The sequence below is a fragment of the Tenebrio molitor genome, chromosome 8 (assembly GCF_963966145.1).
Source record: "Tenebrio molitor chromosome 8, icTenMoli1.1, whole genome shotgun sequence".
NCBI classification, from domain to species: Eukaryota; Metazoa; Arthropoda; class Insecta; order Coleoptera; family Tenebrionidae; genus Tenebrio; species Tenebrio molitor.
In genome coordinates, this window is record NC_091053.1 from 16,816,631 (window position 1) to 16,834,259 (window position 17,629).

The 17,629-nt window shown below is 43.6% G+C and overlaps 7 protein-coding genes across 13 annotated transcripts in view; 3 read left to right on the forward strand and 4 right to left on the reverse strand.

Moving 5' to 3' along the window:
* The first annotated feature begins 616 nt into the window (after positions 1 to 616).
* Positions 617 to 3,559, forward strand: ATPsynC (ATP synthase, subunit C). Of its 2 annotated transcripts, none has more exons than XM_069055606.1 (4): positions 617 to 763; positions 1,185 to 1,271; positions 2,240 to 2,453; positions 2,856 to 3,559. In XM_069055606.1, exons 2-4 carry the CDS (start codon positions 1,227 to 1,229, stop codon positions 3,017 to 3,019), a joined length of 423 nt encoding a protein of 140 aa, XP_068911707.1. In that variant the 5' UTR covers positions 617 to 763; positions 1,185 to 1,226; the 3' UTR covers positions 3,020 to 3,559. The 2 variants fall into 2 exon arrangements, with proteins under 2 accessions (XP_068911707.1, XP_068911708.1); XM_069055607.1 differs by having other exon boundaries at positions 668 to 784.
* A 125-nt stretch (positions 3,560 to 3,684) lies between these two features.
* Positions 3,685 to 4,686, reverse strand: LOC138136414 (RWD domain-containing protein 1). Its single transcript, XM_069055604.1, has 4 exons — positions 4,552 to 4,686; positions 4,153 to 4,505; positions 3,916 to 4,102; positions 3,685 to 3,866 (listed from the first exon to the last, which is right to left on the reverse strand). Exons 1-4 carry the CDS (start codon positions 4,619 to 4,621, stop codon positions 3,748 to 3,750), a joined length of 729 nt encoding a protein of 242 aa, XP_068911705.1. The 5' UTR covers positions 4,622 to 4,686; the 3' UTR covers positions 3,685 to 3,747.
* A 23-nt stretch (positions 4,687 to 4,709) lies between these two features.
* mRpL30 (mitochondrial ribosomal protein L30) lies at positions 4,710 to 5,427 on the forward strand. The gene is made up of 3 exons (XM_069055605.1): positions 4,710 to 4,846; positions 4,895 to 5,021; positions 5,077 to 5,427. Exons 1-3 carry the CDS (start codon positions 4,728 to 4,730, stop codon positions 5,359 to 5,361), a joined length of 531 nt encoding a protein of 176 aa, XP_068911706.1. The 5' UTR covers positions 4,710 to 4,727; the 3' UTR covers positions 5,362 to 5,427.
* On the reverse strand, positions 5,344 to 9,828 carry SMC3 (structural maintenance of chromosomes 3). The gene is made up of 11 exons (XM_069055589.1): positions 9,672 to 9,828; positions 9,506 to 9,620; positions 9,318 to 9,457; positions 8,766 to 9,218; positions 8,235 to 8,710; positions 7,974 to 8,183; positions 7,520 to 7,925; positions 6,516 to 7,379; positions 6,247 to 6,462; positions 6,053 to 6,189; positions 5,344 to 6,003 (listed from the first exon to the last, which is right to left on the reverse strand). Exons 1-11 carry the CDS (start codon positions 9,684 to 9,686, stop codon positions 5,424 to 5,426), a joined length of 3,612 nt encoding a protein of 1,203 aa, XP_068911690.1. The 5' UTR covers positions 9,687 to 9,828; the 3' UTR covers positions 5,344 to 5,423.
* Positions 9,829 to 10,154: 326 nt separating this feature from the next.
* LOC138136406 (coiled-coil domain-containing protein 186-like) lies at positions 10,155 to 13,348 on the forward strand. 4 transcript variants are annotated; one of them, XM_069055591.1, is made up of 8 exons: positions 10,155 to 10,569; positions 10,624 to 10,956; positions 11,008 to 11,622; positions 11,671 to 11,910; positions 12,163 to 12,303; positions 12,358 to 12,576; positions 12,811 to 12,960; positions 13,120 to 13,348. In XM_069055591.1, exons 1-8 carry the CDS (start codon positions 10,345 to 10,347, stop codon positions 13,174 to 13,176), a joined length of 1,980 nt encoding a protein of 659 aa, XP_068911692.1. In that variant the 5' UTR covers positions 10,155 to 10,344; the 3' UTR covers positions 13,177 to 13,348. The 4 variants fall into 4 exon arrangements, with proteins under 4 accessions (XP_068911692.1, XP_068911691.1, XP_068911693.1 ...); XM_069055590.1 differs by having other exon boundaries at positions 10,156 to 10,569; positions 13,133 to 13,348; XM_069055592.1 differs by lacking the exon at positions 13,120 to 13,348 and adding an exon at positions 12,683 to 12,696 and having other exon boundaries at positions 10,156 to 10,569; positions 12,811 to 12,954.
* Positions 13,268 to 14,905, reverse strand: LOC138136412 (tubulin alpha chain-like). The gene is made up of 3 exons (XM_069055600.1): positions 14,766 to 14,905; positions 14,500 to 14,719; positions 13,268 to 14,450 (listed from the first exon to the last, which is right to left on the reverse strand). The coding sequence occupies exons 1-3, from the start codon at positions 14,766 to 14,768 to the stop codon at positions 13,351 to 13,353; spliced, it is 1,323 nt and encodes a 440-aa protein (XP_068911701.1). The 5' UTR covers positions 14,769 to 14,905; the 3' UTR covers positions 13,268 to 13,350.
* Positions 14,906 to 15,437: 532 nt separating this feature from the next.
* The window catches only part of Iru (E3 ubiquitin-protein ligase Iruka), a 28,463-nt gene continuing 26,271 nt past the window's right edge, over positions 15,438 to 17,629 (reverse strand). Inside the window, exons 1-7 of one of the 3 annotated variants that reach the window (XM_069055601.1) lie at positions 17,479 to 17,617; positions 17,248 to 17,376; positions 17,077 to 17,184; positions 16,894 to 17,024; positions 16,591 to 16,802; positions 15,993 to 16,268; positions 15,438 to 15,939 (exon numbers count right to left, since the gene is read on the reverse strand). In XM_069055601.1, coding sequence (XP_068911702.1) covers positions 15,806 to 15,939; positions 15,993 to 16,268; positions 16,591 to 16,802; positions 16,894 to 17,024; positions 17,077 to 17,184; positions 17,248 to 17,331 — 945 coding nt within the window. In that variant the 5' untranslated portion in view covers positions 17,332 to 17,376; positions 17,479 to 17,617 and the 3' untranslated portion in view covers positions 15,438 to 15,805. Of the gene's footprint in view, positions 15,940 to 15,992; positions 16,269 to 16,590; positions 16,803 to 16,893; positions 17,025 to 17,076; positions 17,185 to 17,247; positions 17,455 to 17,478; positions 17,618 to 17,629 lie in introns of those variants that run through there. The other 2 variants (XM_069055602.1, XM_069055603.1) reach the window with 2 other exon arrangements.

Here is a 17,629-nt window from a genome sequence, read left to right on the forward strand (position 1 = left end):
AAAATCGGGGCTTTTAAAAGAGATAGCAAAAAATTCCAGTAGCAAAAATGTTCGTGTTGTCACGTTTTACAACACTGTGTAAATGAGAAGTTAAAAAGAATGAAATGCATCTCAGCAGCTAAATTTTAGTCTTTGAAATAGACTACAAAATAATCAGACAAAGTAAAGTAACATCCTTTTTTTATTGGAACATATGAAAGACTACTTTATTCAGATAGTTGTGGAGGAGTGATGAAGGTAGAATATAAGTCGGGATCGAGTTGCGTCGCTGTTGTAGATACTTTAGACACATTTTCCCTCGGACGTCATTTACAGATGTGATATTAACAATTGTTTATTCTTGCACAATTGAATTTAAATTTCAACCGAGTTTAGACCGAACAAAATTTACATTTTTGTGCAAACAATAATGATTAACATATCTGCAACCAACATTACATAGAAAACCGGCCGCATTTTTCGGCCTCAATTTTCCTCTGCAACTGAAAATTTAATAGATTTGTGCAAGTTTCCACATGTTTTAGGATTAATCTATAGTACTGTTGCATTGAACTAACTTAGATGTTCGATTTTTGAAATAATCAGTAATGGTTCGCGCCACCTGCTGTCGGCCGCTTCAACTGCCAGCTCCCCGGCTGCCGACCCGAAGCGACCCAGCACGCACCAAACTCGCCACGTTTGCGCCGTTCGATTCCTGCCCGAGCTGTCACTCCGCAGTACACATTCCAAGTGCTGGGTCACCTCCTCCTGACACTGTCGTGTGGTAAGTTCGCCGTACCGTTAAGTGAGTACTTTTCTGCAAATTTCCAACACTGTGGCCACCATCGTCCCGCACAAACCGAAAAACCGACACCGGACAGCACCGCGCGATCCACCGCAGCAACTATTTCTTTCATTTGTTTCGTACTTCCCTGGCAACCGCTCCGTCACATAATAAATACCGACATCTTGCGCCATTATTGTACCCGGGTGTCGATTCGGCTCAAATTCTGATTGTTTGCCGGTTCGGTGTGGGAAAACGCGGTCGGCGGACGAAATTGTCGGGAAAATCGCAGGTTTCTCATATGATTTTCGCCCGCTTTTCCCGAGTTCGGTGTTACGTAACCCTTGCACCTACATAACGTCGGTGAACCCTAAACCTTTGCGTCTGGACGGATAACTAATGTCGACTGTGTCGTTTTCAGGTTGTTAAGTGTATTCCAACCGACTAAATTAAATTTAAGAAAATGTTCGCCTGCGCCAGATTGATCGCCCCCGCCGCCAGGAGTGCCGTAAGTAACAAATTTTCGTTTTTATCGATGTGGAACGTACCTAATTTGCACTTGACTCCTGTAATAGGGTTATGCAATTATTTTTCTACAAAAAAAAAACCCACAACACGAGATTTATTATTATGTAATGCTGTTCACTAGTTCAGTTCTTATCTATGAACTTCAATTTCGTAGATTTCTCAGATTCTCAGTATTTTTGGGTGCAATTGTGGTTATGTAATGTGCTACATAACTCCACGAAAAACCACAAAAATACCGAACAAAATCAATTATTTCAACTAACTGTCCAGCTTTTACCCAATTAAATTTACTATTCATGATCAATCTTGCTGCAAATTATATATTTTTTAAATAAACGTCTACAAACATCAAAATGCTCCATTTTGAGATTTAGTAATTTTCTTTTTGTAATGTTTCCAATTGACGTAACTGCAGTTCCCAAATTTTATAATGATTTTTTTAACAAAATTAGTATTCATAAAGGTTTACAATACAAACATTTCCGATAATAATTAATATTCAATTAGGAATTAATAAAAGATAGAATCGCGGCAACTTTATTCATCTTGAGACATTTTTTATTAGCAAACTGGCAATACAGCAAGTTGATTGATCTCTCTCGTTAATCTACGATAAAGTGAAAATACCGACTAGAACTGTCAATTTGACTACAATTTTCGAAGTAATTTTAAAATTCTGACCAATTACATAAGAATTTTGACAGTTACATAAGTAAACTTGCATAACAGTCGACTACCACTTTGGTCCGGTTTTAGAGTAGTTGTTGATTTATCCGTTGGCGCTGTATGAAGTGGGTAGTGTCAAGAGTAATAAAAATGATGACAACTTTCAGTTCACTGAACACTGTGACGAATGTTAACTTCCTTGGATGTCTGAACTTAGCTTGGCACATTTTCTTTGTTCCGCATTCAGGATGGGCGAGAGTAAAATGAGACTTTTGTTTTCAGCTCATTTCAAACTCCAAAGTATACTTAAGGCCACTGAGTTCCACCCTCAGCCAGAACCCGTCGTTAGTACAGAGTTCGGTCGTTCAGCAACATAAACAGCCCACACTTCTGCCGGCCGTTAGGAGTTTCCAGACCACTCCGGTCACCAGAGATATCGACTCAGCTGCCAAATTTATCGGCGCCGGTGCTGCCACAGTAGGAGTAGCTGGGTCAGGTCAGTATCGAGTCGACTGTTGCACGTTTTGTTGTTGTCCTTTGGCACAGATCCGAGAGTGGTTTGCGAACGTAAAGTGCATGTTTTAAAAGATGTGATCGTTTTCAGGTGTTGGTATCGGTGTGGTGTTCGGTTGCTTGATAATCGGATACGCTAGAAATCCGACGTTGAAACAACAGCTGTTTTCATATGCAATTCTTGGTTTTGCTTTGTCCGAAGCTATGGGACTTTTTTGTCTCATGATCGCATTTTTAATGTTGTTTGCTTTTTAATTTCGCTTAGACTTAAATAAAACTAACAAGCACAAAACTGGTGGTACGTTAATTATTATTACTATTATTACTACAACTGCACTTTGTTTTGGATGTTTTTTAAATGTTTGGAGTTTTGTGTTGGATGTAGGAGCTGGTATCGGGACAGTTTTCGGTTCCCTAATCATCGGCTACGCCAGAAACCCCAGCCTCAAACAGCAACTTTTCTCGTACGCCATCTTGGGTTTCGCCCTGTCCGAAGCTATGGGTCTCTTCTGTCTCATGATGGCGTTCTTGTTATTGTTCGCCTTCTAAACACTGCCAAGGGGAGCAAGGAGATTTTACCATCAATTCCAATATGTTGCGTCAACATCATGTAACTTCTTCACCACGTTTTAAAAAATTCATTAAAAGCAATAGGACATTTTTTTATGTAGATGGCTCTTATTAGACGTATGACAGAACGAATCGGATCCAGTGACTTTGGGCTTACACACGCGTACCACGTTCGGCATATGTTTAATACAGAGTGTTGATCGTAATGTCATGTAATCTAAATTGAAAGTGACACTATTGCATATTATTGTACAGCGTTAGAAATTAATAAATAACTCCTTAGTTGCGATTTTTGTCAATTAAGGCCATATTGGTTCTTTTTTTAAAACCTTTGTCCTTACAGTCGGTACTATGTTGTTAAGTTATTTTAAAATAAATTGTTTCGATTATGTTTTTGACTTTAAAACCAATTTCCTTTAGTATTTTTCTAGTAAGCAGAGTCATGCAAGTTGGTGGTATGTCTTGCGAATAAAACATGTAAACAAACTGTAAGTTTAATAAAAGTTGTACCTCGTGTGATTTGCACTTTGAATCAGTTCCTGACCCTGATGGAAACATTGATTTTCTAAGCCACGCCCAGTAGATTCAGATGTGATAAGAGTTTAGTCGGAGAGCGCCCTCTACATAAATAAATAAAAACAACCTTCTTATCAAAATTTATTAATTCAATTTCTCGAAGTTGACAGAAAAAAATACAAAAAGAATTATCAATTAGAAGAGTCATCACTGTGGTAGTTGTTTGGATCAAAGTCTTCATCATCCTCATCATCTAGATCCAAATCGTCCAGATCTTGGAAAAGCGACTCGTCGACCTTGACGGCGTCACCTGAAAACAAGATGCTTAAGCTGAGGCTCAACTAAGTTGTCTTAAGTACCGTCTTCAAGAAACTTGAGGTCGGACTCGTTCAGCGTGTTATCAGTCATGAACAACTCTCTCCCTGTCAATTTCTTCCCCTCTTTCTCGCATATTTCTCTCTTCTTTGTTATACCCGTTTCGTCTTCAAACTTCGTTTTCCACTTTAGGAATGTTTCTACAGTTACTCTAGTACCTTCGAAGCGTTTCTAAAATAAACAAAATATATGAACAGTCTTTTTTTGTACCAACATTATACTCTTTCTTCCTCCTCTTCTTTTTTGAGCTTCTTGGCGGTCTCCTCGTCCCGCTCTTTTTTCACCAACTCCCACCTGACATTTAGTCTCTCTTGCGCCGACGACACCAGCGTGAAAATCATAACCATACCTAAATTTTCTTCCACTTGCTCCCTCAAATAACTTAACAACTCAGTTTCACACTCATCATCGAAGTTCTCGGCGTTTTCTATTTCTATAATGGGCGATTCCTCTGGGTATTTTGGCGTATAAGTGAAGACTAAGTCGCATGCTAGGCCTGTGTTTTCCACTTCTGGGTCGAATTCTTCGGACTTGATGGGTATCGAAAATTTGTAGTACGGCTCTGTGTTATATACTGAAAAACATATTTAAGGCGAGTTCGAGCAGTGTAGCACACTTACTCGTCAAATCGCCGTAATAGATGGATTCCAGCGCTTCTATTTCCCCTTTTTGTTCTTCTGCATAATCCATTGTAACTTTTGGAAGGTAATTTGTGATTGTGAGGTTATGGCGCCCCCACACATGAGATGTCAAAATTATCAACTGTCAAATTCACATAACCTCAAAGTACGTAGAGATGTCCAAGTTTTTAAAAAGTTTCAGTTTTCTGGTTACGGCCCGGAGAACGGTGGCCAACCGCCGGTACAACTGGAGAGACGAAGGAATACAATATCCGGGATTTAAATATTATCCGAGGTAGAAGGTGAGGTTATGTCGCAGTTCTTTGCAACCAGTCGGTTTTAGATACCCAGACTTCAAAGATCCGCCGTATGAACCCTCGAAACTGTTTCGAGTGCAACGAATAAAGCCCCTGAAAGGGGTTCCGTATTACGAAAAGAAAATCTTGTCAGACTTCAAGCTCATTGGAAAGGTGTCAACCATCAATGTACACATCAAAGGGTTTAATAACTGTAGTCTGTTTGTAGAGCAGCGACGTCGTGATAATTAAAAACATACCCGAAAATAATGAGAGATTGTGGCAAATAAAACATTTAATAAAGATCTGTCCCATCACATTCCCTGATGGGTTCCCCTCAGACACTAGAGGTGCCTATTTGAAGGAGAATGGTGAACTCAAGGTGTTGAAAGTGTTGCAATCAGAAGAGCAACGTTTGCAACTGGCTGACGAGTTCCGACACAAACCGGAACGGATCGACGGCGACACTTTGAGGAGAGACTCGCGGCAAAAATGGTTGTCAGCTTGGGAATAACTTTATTAATAGTCTACACTTAGTAAATATGTTTTTTAATACTTAATTAAATTATAAAAAGCTCAACCGTGCGTCTGGTCATCCTCGACGAAGTCCCTCGCCACATCCCTCGTGACGCACTCCACGTGACTGACTTTATTTCTGAACTTGACCCCGTAGAACTTGTGGGCGTGTTCCAACAGTTCCGGCCTGAAAGTCGTCGTGATGAACTGCGCCTCCCCCGACAGCTCGTGTATCATATTCGCAACCGCTTTCCTGTGTTGCGCGTCCAGCGCTTGGTCGATCTCGTCAAACAGATAAAACGGCGCCGGGTCGCACTTCTGTATAGCGAAGATCAGTCCCAGCGCCACCAACGACTTCTGTCCTCCCGACAGCTGGTTCATCTCCTTCATTTCCGCGTCGGAATCCGTGAACGACACCTTGATTCCTATGCCGCTGAAGTGGTCCGAATTGGTGTCTTCGGGGCCGACGTCGCGCCCCTCCTCGTTGTCCACCGTCTTCATGACCAGCTTGGCCTTGCCCGTCGGCACCAGCTTCTTGAACACCTCCGTGAAGTACTTCGAAACTTGCTTGAACGTGAACTGGATCGCCTCGAGCTTCCGCTGCTCCAACATCGCGATCAGCTCCTTGATCTTCTCGCCTCTGCAACCCCAACCTCGAATCTCTCCCTTCGATTTGTCATGTGACTTACCCTCGATCCAGTTCTTCCTTGCGCTTCTGCAACTTCTCCTTCTGGTCCGAGAAACTCATGAACTGGTCCAGAGCCTTCTTGTTCACGTGACTGAACTTCTTTAACTGGTTGTTGGTCTTTTCCAGTTCTTTGAAGAGCTACAGTTCGATCAAAAGCTTAACTACTGATTCAATTCCGACACGTGACCAACTTACAGATCTCGAAGACATCTTGACGTAGTGCGAGTACAAGTCTTGCGCCGGCAGCGCCCCCAGTTGATTGATTTTTTCAACACACTCTGAGATCTTCTGCTCCAACAGATTCTGTTTTGTGGCGTACTTTTCCAAGTGTTTGGCGTCTTCGTCGATCTTATCCTGCGCATCTTTTTCTTTCTTCTTGTACGTTTCCAGTTCGTTTTGCTCTGATTTCAACTAGATACGCACAAATCATACAAACCGCAACGACAACAATAACTAAGACTTACCCTCTTGGCCATGTCCTTCACTTTGGTCTCCATCGTGCTCAACTCCTTGTTCACCTTCTCAATCTTCCTGTCGATTTCTTCAAGGTCGCTCTTCGAGTTGACCAACTGCCTCTTCCTGTCTTCCAGCGATATCTCCTGCAAGGCGTGAAGGACCTCGTCTCTCCTCCTGATCAGATTGTTCGTTAACAAATTCTCCAATTTATTCTTCTCCGCTTCCAACTTCATCCTCGTACTGAACGCCTCCTTGTTTTCCTTCTGCAGCCTCTGGATGTCGTCGTTCAACGAATCCACCTCCGCCTGATCAGCGAACGACAACTGCGACAACAACTCTTGGTGCAACTCCGACTCTAGACCTTCCTTCGTCGACTGCATCGCCTCCAGATTGGACTTGCATTGCGCCAGCGACCTCTCTTTCGGTCCTCTGAACCTCTCGATATTCGACAATTCCTCCTTCATCAGTCTCAACTCGCCCTTGACCTTGTCGTAGATGCCCTTGGCTTTGCTGTTCTTCGTCTCGGTCTTCTGCATCTCCGAGACGATGCTGTTGATGGACGATTCGGTCTTAGTCAGTTCTTCTCTCAATGATTTAAGTTCTTCCTCGCATTGCGAGATCTGTTGCATGGTTTCGCTGCGGTTCTTCTGCATTTCGAGACGGGACCGGTTCGAGTTGAAGTAACCGCCGGTGAGGGACCCCTTCGAAGACACTTGGTCACCCTCGAGGGTCACGCAGTCGAGACCGGTGGTTCGCGCTAGTTTGGTGGCGACGTCCAAGTTGCGGCAGATGAGCGTCTTGCCGAAGAGATAGCGCATCGCTTTGTCGTACTTGGGGTCGTAGTGGAGCTTCGACACCATGGCGATGGCGTCCTAAAGGAATAACAAAAATAAAAAACGTAGCAGGCCATGAGATTGTTTTTGTCAAGTTGGCACCGTTTGACGTATCTGTCAAATCCAAACGTCAACTAAATTTCCAAAACTAATCAAAGATAAAGCTTTATATGAATTACCGAATCGTTGGGGTAGGCGATATCCCTCACGTTCAACCGATTCAGCGGCATGAAGGTCACCTCGCCTGGCAACTTCTGCCTGTTCATCTCCTTCAAGATCTGCGTCCCCACTTTGTCCGAATCGATAACGTGATGGAACAACCTGTTCCCGGCCGTGACCTCCACCGCCGTGTAGATGCTCTTCTCGCAGTCGAAATTCTCGATTACCAAACCATAATAGGACCTCGCGATTTCAGCTTCGCGACCCCCTCTGCTGACGAACGTGTCCAACACCTTCCTGACGCTGTCCCGACCGTTCAGAATCGGCTTCCCCGCCATCGACCTCAACTGTTGGTCCGCCTTGGCCAGGTCTTCCTTCAACGACGACAGGTTCTGCTGGACGTTGTTCTCTTTGCGCCAGAGCTCGCTGAAATTTCGCGCTGAGCTTACAAAACATCTCTGGAGAAAAACTCACTTTCTCGTCGCCTGAAATTGATCTTTGTTCTTCTTCAGTTCGTAGCACTGCTTGTTGTGCTCGTCGATGCAGTTCTTCTGACGTTCCAGTTCTTGACTCTGTTCTTCGATCTTTTTGGTCAGTTCGACCGTTTTGGCAGCGTCGCGTTTCAAATCCGCTTCGAGTTTGTCTCTGTGGTCGCGCTTATCCTTCAACTGTTTATTTAATGATCTGAAACAAAACGCATCAAACATTGGGACTGGATCGAATTAAAACTATCACTTTAGTTCGTTCTGGATCCATCTGTCTCTGTCGTCTTTCGACGTAAACTGACTGCCACGACCTTGCTTAGCGTACAGCTCTTTACGTTTCTGCTCTTTCAAGGCCAACTCTCTCGTACATTCTTCTTCGCGCTTTTTCATCGCTTCGTACTGAGGCTTGACTTTCTCCAATTCGGCTTCTTTTTCTTTGATTGACTGAGTGAGACGCGCCAACTCGTTCTCGGCCCTCTCTTTCGACTTATTGTCACCCTGGACTTCCTCTGACAGATCCTTAATAGTCAAATCCAACTTCGCTTTCTCCTTGATCAAGTGTTGTTGATCATTGTTCAATATGTCCCTCTCTTCTTTCAGACTCGTTAGTTCTTTCTTCGTTTCTTTCGTCTTTTTCGTCAAGGTTTTAATATTGTCTTGAGCCTTCTTCAAATTCAAGGCAAGCTTTTCTTGTTCATTCCCCGACTCGTTCCTTTGTTTTTCCAACTGTAACACCCCATAATAATAATCACCATCAACAAAAAACGTAACAAAAACTCACATCAGCCAACTTTCTCTTGTTTTCGTTCAACTCCACTTCATGGATGATGTATTCTAGAGCGCGACGTATCTTATCGTAGTGCTGGTACTGCTTCAGCTCTTCTTTCTCCTCTTCTAGCGTGCTCAGTCGTTCTTCGATCGTGCGCAGAAACTCTTCTATCTTCTCGACCTTGCCCTCTGTCTCCCTCAGAATGGCCATGGACTCGTCGCGTCTCTCGTCGTACACTCTCGTTCCGGCGACTTCGCGCAGCAACTTGAGTCGGTGAGCGTCGGGGGCCGTCGCCATCTGATTAATCTTCCCCTGTTTGACGATGTAGTACGGATTTGAATTTGAAAATCCCGCCGACTCTAGCAGATTCATAACCTCACTTCTGGGCACCACTTTCTTGTTAAGGAAGTATTGGTCTTTTTTCGCGCCAATGACGCGGCGCAAGTAAATCTCTTCATGCTCGATCTAAAATTCAACAAACGTGATTGTTTTCGTAATTGTTTAATTGATTTTATGTGAATTTTATAAATCCAAAAAGTAGAAACCTGTAATCCTAAAACTTACTGGCACTCGAGCGTCCGCATTATCGAAAATGATTTCTACGTAAGCTGACACGACTCGCGGTCCTGTTCCTTCGTGAAGCAAGGCTTGACGCTGCTCCGGTCGCAAATGTGAGAACTCATCGCTCAGGACAAACTGAATTGCTGTAAATTTCTGTCAGACTTTTGCACCAAAAATGTTTGTACATTTACCATAGAAAAAGTTGCTTTTTCCTGAACCGTTGCGGCCTACAACTACGTTATGGCGTTTGTCGAATGGTTCCACAACAGTTTGGTCTCTGTAGCTCTTGAAACCTTGTATGATAACCTACATGCAGACTTAGTTAGTCACATTTTCGGCAATTCTCAATTTGATTACCTGTTTTATGTGCATTTTTACGTTTTATGATTGCCCACAATAAGGGAATCACGAAAATCTAACGCTACAATAGTCACAAACACTTTACATTACTTGTAAACATCAACACATACTGATTTGACAGATGACAGACAGCGGCGTCCTTCAAAAGTGTTAATAATAACACTAAAAAAATTGTAGCAAGTCAATAAAATGACAATTTAAAGAAGCCATTCAATGATTTTCAATAAGAAACTTTTAGTTATTGAAATTTAAATTATAGAGTTCAAATAGTTTTGGAGTTGTGCGGTTCTTTAGACACTTGCAAACTGTCTTCTCGTCTACTGTTGATAAACGCCAAAGGCGCTTCGGCGCTTGTCTATTTATTTCATTTATTTTGTTAAGATGACAAAAATTGTTCGAAAGCAAATCAATGGTTTGTCATTACATTAGTCTTAAATAAAATTTTTCGTGATTGAATTTTTGTGTGATGCTTTAGACACATCGGCAATGTGTCAAAGTTGTCAACTGTCAGTGATAAACGGAAATGTTGGTTGTCTATCTGTTACAATTTATGTGGTAAAATGTGTTTAAAAATATTGTTATTGCTTTTTACAACAATCTAGTCGAACTGTTAACGTATTAATCAGTATTAAAATGTTGCTTTATAACGAGAAATAATATTTGGTTTGCTATGACGGATAAGACGGAAGTTGAAGAAACACCCCATATGTCTGAGAGTAACAGCAGAAATGAAGAAGTTACAAGTTTGGATCAAAATACTGCAGCACAGCAATGCAAGGAACCGCCAAACGGACAAATAAACAATGAAGGAAACAATATAAATGCAAGGGAACAGTCTGAAGAAATCCATCAATTAATGCAAAAATGTGGCCACTTGGAAGCTAGATTAGATCTTGTAAGTAGTGAAAAAGGAATGGAGCAATGTTGATAATTTGCCTGTTATGTTTAGGTGATAAAACAGAAAGAGCTGGCACAGAAAGAAAAAGAAGCAATGGTGATAAAATATGCTGTTAGTGAGAAGAATCTCTTGGAGATGAAGCATCAAAAAGAGCAACTGGAGAAAAAGTATAAGGAACAAATAACAGAAAATGAAATTATTCAGCATAAAGTACAAATAATGTGCAGTGAGAAGTCTAGAATATGTCAGATGCTTGATAACAAGTGTTATGAGTATAAAGGGAGCCAACAAGAATTGGAACAGGCGAAAGCTGATTTGAACGCGCTAGAAACGAAATTAAAGTGGTCCCAGAACAGTTTGAAAACCGAAATTCAGTTGCACAAAGTAAGTATTTTGTCTTGTTTGTTGGTAAAACTACAACTTTTGTGTTTTCAGGAATGTCAGACTAAATTGGAAGAGTTGAATAAGAAATGTCTAGACGCCACGGATCAGATAGAACAGGCGAAGAAAGAGGCGCAGGAATCCATAAAGGCGTTCCATACGTCGCAAGACAACAGAGCGCACGTGCTTGACCAGCAACTGAAGGAACAACAAGCCGCGTTGATTTTGTTAAAACACGAGAGGGACGACAAAGAGCAACAAATCAAATCGCTAAACTCCCAACTCGAAAAGCTGCAAACCAAACAAAAAGACATGTTGCAAGAGAACAACGACCTCTCCCTCAAAGTCCAACAACTGGAACGTGACCGCCTGGAAAGCGAACAGAAACTGAGCGACTTCCGCGCCTGCGCCGACCAACAGCGCCAAGACTGCGCCGACCTGCAAGCGAAAACGACGCTGCTGGACCAGCTGAAGCTGCAGCTGAAGAACGAGCAAGACCAGAACAGGGCGTGTAACGACCAGATCCACTTGCTGAAACAAAGAAACGCCGAACTGGAGGGCGACATCATCGCGTGCAGAGATCGAGAGGCGGAGCTGTTGCTGTTCACCCAACAACTGACGGACAAGAACGTCAGGTTGCAGTCGGAATTCACGGCGCTGGAGACCAAAGTAGAGGAGCGAAACGTTGACGATTCGTTTGTTGAGGTGGTGTTTCAGGTGCAGCAACTGACTTGCGAGCAGACCCTGTTGAAGCGCAGCGTGAAAGAGCAAGAGACCAAGATGGGGATGTTCGCGGCGCAAGTCGCCGACGAAAGGGCCAAATGCTTGGACGAGATCGACGGGTTGAAGAAGGGGCTGGCGGAGAAGAGCGGACTGTGCGACAAGTTCAAGCAGGAGGCGGTCGATCACAAGGGCGAGAATAAGCTGTTGAGGAGGAAGTTTGAGTTGTCATTGAGGGTTAGTTGAGTCTAAAATCGATGACATAATAATGACAGTAATTTTATAAATTGTGTAAGTTGGCATCAGAACCGTGCGTTGCCATGGTAACCAAATAACACATGCACGCCATCTTTAATTGTAGTCTTTACAATATTTTTTTTCACTGTTTAGTCCTCTTACGTGGTAGGATATGTTAATCCTGAAGGACCAAGTTACTCACAGTGAAAGAATTTTGCTCCTTCTAGTACAGGTTATGTTTGCCTTGTTTAGGAGGTGAATAAGGAGCTGCAGCAATGCCGCAAGCGACTGGAACATTACGAGATTTTGGAAAATAGAAGCAGCAGCAGTTCCAACTCGTCCCTCAACGTGGGAGATCGATCGAACGATTCACCAGCAGCAGAACAAGTGAAGGTATCATTGTCTGTTTCTATTTGTGCGATTTTTTTTATAACGGAGTAATGTCAGGTGATCCAACCCGACGCGGGTCTAGACAGGCAAACGTTGATCGAGCACATCGTGAAGCTGCAGCGAATAAGCGCGAGAAAATCCGAGAAGCTCGATTTCTTGGAGGAGCACGTCAACACCCTGGTCCTGGAGCTGCAGAAGAAGTCGCGCCTCCTCCAAAGCTACATCCTTCGAGACCAGTCGGGCACTCTGACCTCGAACAGCATGGACGCGAACAAGGTAAGCGCGACGGTTCGTGTTTCGTAGCAGCTCGTCGTAGTGAAAACTGTCGATTGCGTGTTCAGTTTTAATCGAATTGTTTTGTTTCAATGATACCGAAACATAGTCTTCAAAATTTTGGTAAGTCTCAACACGTAGTTTTGTATGTACAGAGATCTTGATCGCGTACAAGATAAATGCAAGGTCGTGGTCGATCGAGAAGAGTTTGTGTTGAAGGTTTGTGTGGTTTTGTAGGCGAACATAGCCAAGTTGAACGGGATCATGGCATCTGTGTATAGTTCGCGAGTAGCTGACGACAAACTGACGTTGGAATTATCCTTGGACATTAATCGGAAGCTACAGGCTGTACTCGAAGATGCCCTGCTTAAAAATATCACTTTGAAGGTGAGTTTTAGATGTTGGTTGGCGGTGGCGTAGTAGGACCAAGTGCTTGCAATAAAGCACGTTGTTATTATTATAACCTGGGCTTACTACGCCACTGGAAGTTGGAGGTATCGTCTCTAGAGAGTAACTTAAAGAGTTTACCTGTTACGAGTGTTGAAGAGCTCTGTTCCAGGAGAACGTCGACACTTTGGGCCAGGAAATCGAGCGACTAAATAAACTGCGGAAATCTTAACCGGAGTGCTGCTTCGCCGATGAGGCGTACAATGTATGTAAATCAAGTATTAAAAAATCAGTTGAACGTAAACGATTTCGCAAAATGTAATAGATTTATTGTATGTATATAAAAAGTTATAAAATCGAATAATCCATAAATGGAATGAGAAAATGATTTCAATCGATGTCATCAATCGAGACCTCCTCGTAGTCCTTCTCCAGCATCGCCAGGTCCTCGCGGGCCTCGTTGAACTCGCCCTCTTCCATCCCCTCGTGGATGTACCAGTGGACGAAGGCGCGCTTCGCGAACATCAAGTCGAACTTCTTGTTCAGCTTGTTCCAGGCGGACTCGATGGCGGTGGTGTTGGACAACATGCAAGCGGCCCTCTGGACCCGCGCCAAGTCCCCGCCGGGAACGACAGTCGGGGGTTGGTAGTTGATCCCGACTTTGAACCCGGTGGGGCACCAGTTGACGAACCTGATGTTGCTCTTAGTCTTCATTTGCGCGATCGACGCGTTCACGTCTTTGGGGACGACGTCGCCGCGGTACAAAAGACAGCAGGCCATGTACTTGCCGTGGCGAGGGTCGCACTTCACCATCTGGTTCGACGACTCGAAGAGCTCCGACGTGATCTCAGACACGGACATGCCCTCGTGGAAGGCCTTGTCGGACGACACGACCGGCGCGTACGACGCCAGCGGGAAGTGGATGCGCGGGTACGGCACCAGGTTGGTCTGGTACTCGGTCAAGTCGACGTTGAGAGCGCCGTCGAAGCGCAGCGACGCCGTGATCGACGACACCACCTGGCTGATCAGCCGGTTCAGGTTGATGTAGTTGGGCCGCTCGATGCCGAGCTTCTTGCGGCAGATGTCGTAGATGGCCTCGTTGTCCACCATGAAGGCGCAGTCGGTGTGGCCCAGGGTGGTGTGCGTCGTCAGGATGGAGTTGTACGGCTCCACGACGGCGGTGCACACCTGGGGGGCCGGGTAGATCACGAACTCGAGCTTGCTCTTCTTGCCGAACTCCTCCGACAGGTTCTCCATCAGCAGAGAGGTGAAGCCGGAGCCGGTCCCGCCGCCGAACGAGTGGAAGACGAGGAAGCCTTGCAAGCCGGAGCACTGCTCGGCCATCTTCGACAGCTTGTCCATCACCACGCTTATCATCTCCTTGCCGATGGTGTAGTGGCCTCGGGCGTAGTTATTGGCGGCGTCTTCCTTGCCCGTGATCAGCTGCTCCGGATGGTACAGCTGTTTGTACTTGCCAGTTCTCACCTCGTCTGCATGAAAGCGATTGGTTAGTGCGCACGGCGTGGGGGACATACAGACCGACGACGGTGGGCTCCAGGTCGACCATCAGCGATCTGGGCACCATGTTGCCGTTTTCCACTTCGTAGAAGAACGTGCCGTAGCAGTTGTCCGAGACGATTTCCTTCTGGTCTTTGAGACTGCCGTCAGGCTGGATGCCGTGCTCGAGACAGTACAGTTCCCACGTTGTGTTGCCGATTTGCACACCGGCTTGGCCGATATGGACAGAGATACATTCCCTCTAAGTGGGGGCGGTTAAAATCGGCAAACGATCGATACCAACTTACCATGTTTGATGGTCTTCAATAATTTAACACAAGGACACCACAAATTTTAATTACATAAATTTTGTAGGAAGCGAAAACTCATTCAAAATTTTGAGAAAATTTTGTTTACATCATGCTACACGGTTCCATAGATACAGAATGGTACCCACTAGATTTAAGTGATTGTTTCAATTTTTTTCTACAGATATCTTGTTTATGCGATCGCGAATAGGCAAGAGTCAAGTGAGGGAGGTTCTTTCTAAGCAGTTCCTCCGTTACTTCTGAGGTAGGTAACAACAACCAACACAAAGTTATTCAAATGATTGGAAAAATAAAAATACATGTATTGCAATATCCACAGGCATGAATCTGTACGGCTCGCCGTACTGGGTACGGCCTGCCCTGCAGAAATAGGTTAAGATACAAACTCTGTGTCACTTTATTTATTGTAAGTTATGTTTCACAGATAAAGAAATTCATAAGTTCAGTAAAAGAAATAAAAACCGACATAGGTCTTTAGTAAATGTCATAATTTTTGTAAATAATCTTTATTTTACCATGACAGTTATTAAAAAAATATTACCGAGTACTAGAAAAAATTACAATTCTGAAGTAAAGTGTTTCTACGTTTTGGGATCGCGCCATTTGATTTCCGATACAACCTGACCTAAGGTGACAGCAAAACAAGCAAAATCAAATCTCTGGGATTGTTTATTATCACAACAGTGTCATCAATAAATACATAACATAACTTGCATGTTCAAACTTCAAAGTGCTTCTCTTGTTTACAGAATACAAGACTGTTGACAGCTCTGAACGAGTGTTAAAATTCATTTGCTTGCGTCAAAATAACAATACACTTTATCCAGTCTATACAGTTTTATTTTCATCATTTAGATTAACAATTGGGAATGATTAAAATGGTTTATTTCACCATACCGCATTTACAAAACTGTCCCATTTAAAACATTTTATTCATTCCACGTAAAGCATGTTGAATAATCCGTCAAACGAATTTATAGCAAGCGTTATATTTCTAGTCGATTAATAACTGCTATGGATTACATCATAGAATCTGTATTATTAGAAGTGGATCTAGAATGAGTCGGTCTAGAATTTTCTAAAGAACTTGAACTACTTGACGCATTGTGGGCAGGTTGAAGTATATTTCTAAAGGCGTTTAGAGTATGGTTACCTTGAATCATAACTAGATTAGTACGGATTACACCTCTTATCACAGACCACAACCTCCATTCGAGGATCCGCCAGAGTCTTGATTACTATCGCTGTTTTGTTCGTCATTCATTAAATTCTGCCTACAGATGGGGCACGTTCCGTGCAGTTCCAGCCAAGGCCGTATGCACGGCTCGTGGTAGATATGGGTGCAAGGTAACTGTCGTACGTTCTCCCCCAACATGAAGTCCTCCCAACACACGGAACATTGTAATTTGGCATCCACTTGATCAGATTTCACGTTTATTATGGGTAGAGCGTCTATCACTTCTTTCGACACTGGCGGCGGTCCTAAAAACCACAATCGTCAAATCTGACCGGCAGAGGCGCCACAGTCGAGTATCAAATGTCAAATGGTGACAGGTGCTGCCCTCTGCACACCCGACTACTCGTGGACCCCGATTTCTTTAGAAAAAATCGAATTTTTACAAAGAGAATAATTTTGGAAGCGCATTCAGGAAGTAGATGTTTGTTCCTAAAATAAATGAGGTAATTGAACTGGCCAAAAATATGTTTCTTTGTGGGATATTGAGGGACAACGCGCGACGTTCTGTAGATTACGAAAATCTGATAAGTGATTAGATAATGGAGAACCTGAAGCTACTCCGCTTACCTGTACTGTCCATTTGATTTAATAATTGTGTCACGATGGCGTCTAGGCCTTCACGCCCCCAAGCATAATCACCTGGGTTCCCTAGGAACAGCTGCATATTCCCCGCGGCGCCCCAGTTGAGCCCGACCCCCAAATTCACGATAAAATCCTGTATGAGATTTTCAAATGGCACATTCTGCCTCAGATTTGATGAAGCCAGTCTGGTCAAGGTCCTGGAACAAGGATAAAAGACGTGTGAGTGGAGTCCCCGCGAAATTGTGCTCGTTATTATAAGTGCATGCTAGAGGCGGTTAAATATCCAACCTGGGTCGAACTATCCTGGCGCGATTTACTGCATACCTTCTCCCTGTTCGGTGTCCGTCTGTTTGTCTGTTACGTCCCGTTTGGAGGTCTTCCATCGTCGCCGGACTCATGAACAGTTCATTGAAATCCATCTTAAAGAAAGAGCAATTAAATGAGATGCGCGTGCAGATTTGTCAGACGTACATCGCTGCTGTCGTCGTCGTCGTCGATGTCGCCGCTCGTCTCGCGGTTCTCGGGGATCTCTTGCAGCTCCTCGATGAAGCCATCGGAACAGTGCGGACAGGTGAAGTTCTACAACAGCGAAATTCGACAAAATGACATTCTAACCGTTCTGACGAGACATTGATTACTCACTGCTGAGGCGTTTTCGAACTGAACGTTGCACATGTGACAGTAAAACTTTTGGTGTGGTCGGTCTTCTACTGCGGCTTCAGCCATCTCTTAGTCTTTTCTCAATCGGCGATTGTTTAATCAGGGATTTTTCTATAATTTTACAATAATACTCTTCTCTTTTTTGACCACCATATTACACCACAACAAATTTAGCAACCCAGAAAAACTACCAACCTTACAAAAAAAACTCACCAAATCGTCCTTTCTTCTAGAAAAATTCGACTATTCTACTGTTTAAACCAATCTTATCTCGTAATTACTAGAAAACACACTTAAGCTTCCTAATAAAATTAATTAACAAACGTCTACGAAATTTCTCTGTTTATCGTAATCAGAAGTGGCA

Bases quoted from the DNA above. Each gene is read 5' to 3' on its own strand.
- ATPsynC (XM_069055606.1), top strand. From the start codon at position 1,227: ATGTTCGCCTGCGCCAGATTGATCGCCCCCGCCGCCAGGAGTGCC. The intron at 1,272-2,239 runs GTAAGTAACAAA...TTTTGTTTTCAG, and splicing joins CCCCCGCCGCCAGGAGTGCC to CTCATTTCAAACTCCAAAGT. The intron at 2,454-2,855 runs GTCAGTATCGAG...TGTTGGATGTAG, and splicing joins AGTAGGAGTAGCTGGGTCAG to GAGCTGGTATCGGGACAGTT.
- LOC138136414 (XM_069055604.1), bottom strand. From the start codon at position 4,621: ATGGATTATGCAGAAGAACAAAAAGGGGAAATAGAAGCGCTGGAATCC. The intron at 4,506-4,551 runs GTAAGTGTGCTA...TATGTTTTTCAG, and splicing joins CTATTACGGCGATTTGACGA to TATATAACACAGAGCCGTAC. The intron at 3,867-3,915 runs GTACTTAAGACA...TCTTGTTTTCAG, and splicing joins CCTCAAGTTTCTTGAAGACG to GTGACGCCGTCAAGGTCGAC.
- mRpL30 (XM_069055605.1), top strand. From the start codon at position 4,728: ATGTCCAAGTTTTTAAAAAGTTTCAGTTTTCTGGTTACGGCCCGGAGA. The intron at 4,847-4,894 runs GTAGAAGGTGAG...AGTCGGTTTTAG, and splicing joins GGATTTAAATATTATCCGAG to ATACCCAGACTTCAAAGATC. The intron at 5,022-5,076 runs GTGTCAACCATC...GTCTGTTTGTAG, and splicing joins ACTTCAAGCTCATTGGAAAG to AGCAGCGACGTCGTGATAAT.
- SMC3 (XM_069055589.1), bottom strand. The intron at 8,711-8,765 runs GTGAGTTTTTGT...GGGGTGTTACAG, and splicing joins ACAAGAGAAAGTTGGCTGAT to TTGGAAAAACAAAGGAACGA. The intron at 6,190-6,246 runs GTAAGTTGGTCA...ATCGAACTGTAG, and splicing joins TCAAGATGTCTTCGAGATCT to CTCTTCAAAGAACTGGAAAA.
- LOC138136406 (XM_069055590.1), top strand. From the start codon at position 10,345: ATGACGGATAAGACGGAAGTTGAAGAAACACCCCATATGTCTGAGAGT. The intron at 10,957-11,007 runs GTAAGTATTTTG...TTGTGTTTTCAG, and splicing joins CCGAAATTCAGTTGCACAAA to GAATGTCAGACTAAATTGGA. The intron at 12,577-12,810 runs GTAAGCGCGACG...GTGGTTTTGTAG, and splicing joins ACAGCATGGACGCGAACAAG to GCGAACATAGCCAAGTTGAA.
- LOC138136412 (XM_069055600.1), bottom strand. The intron at 14,451-14,499 runs GTCTGTATGTCC...GCTTTCATGCAG, and splicing joins CCTGGAGCCCACCGTCGTCG to ACGAGGTGAGAACTGGCAAG.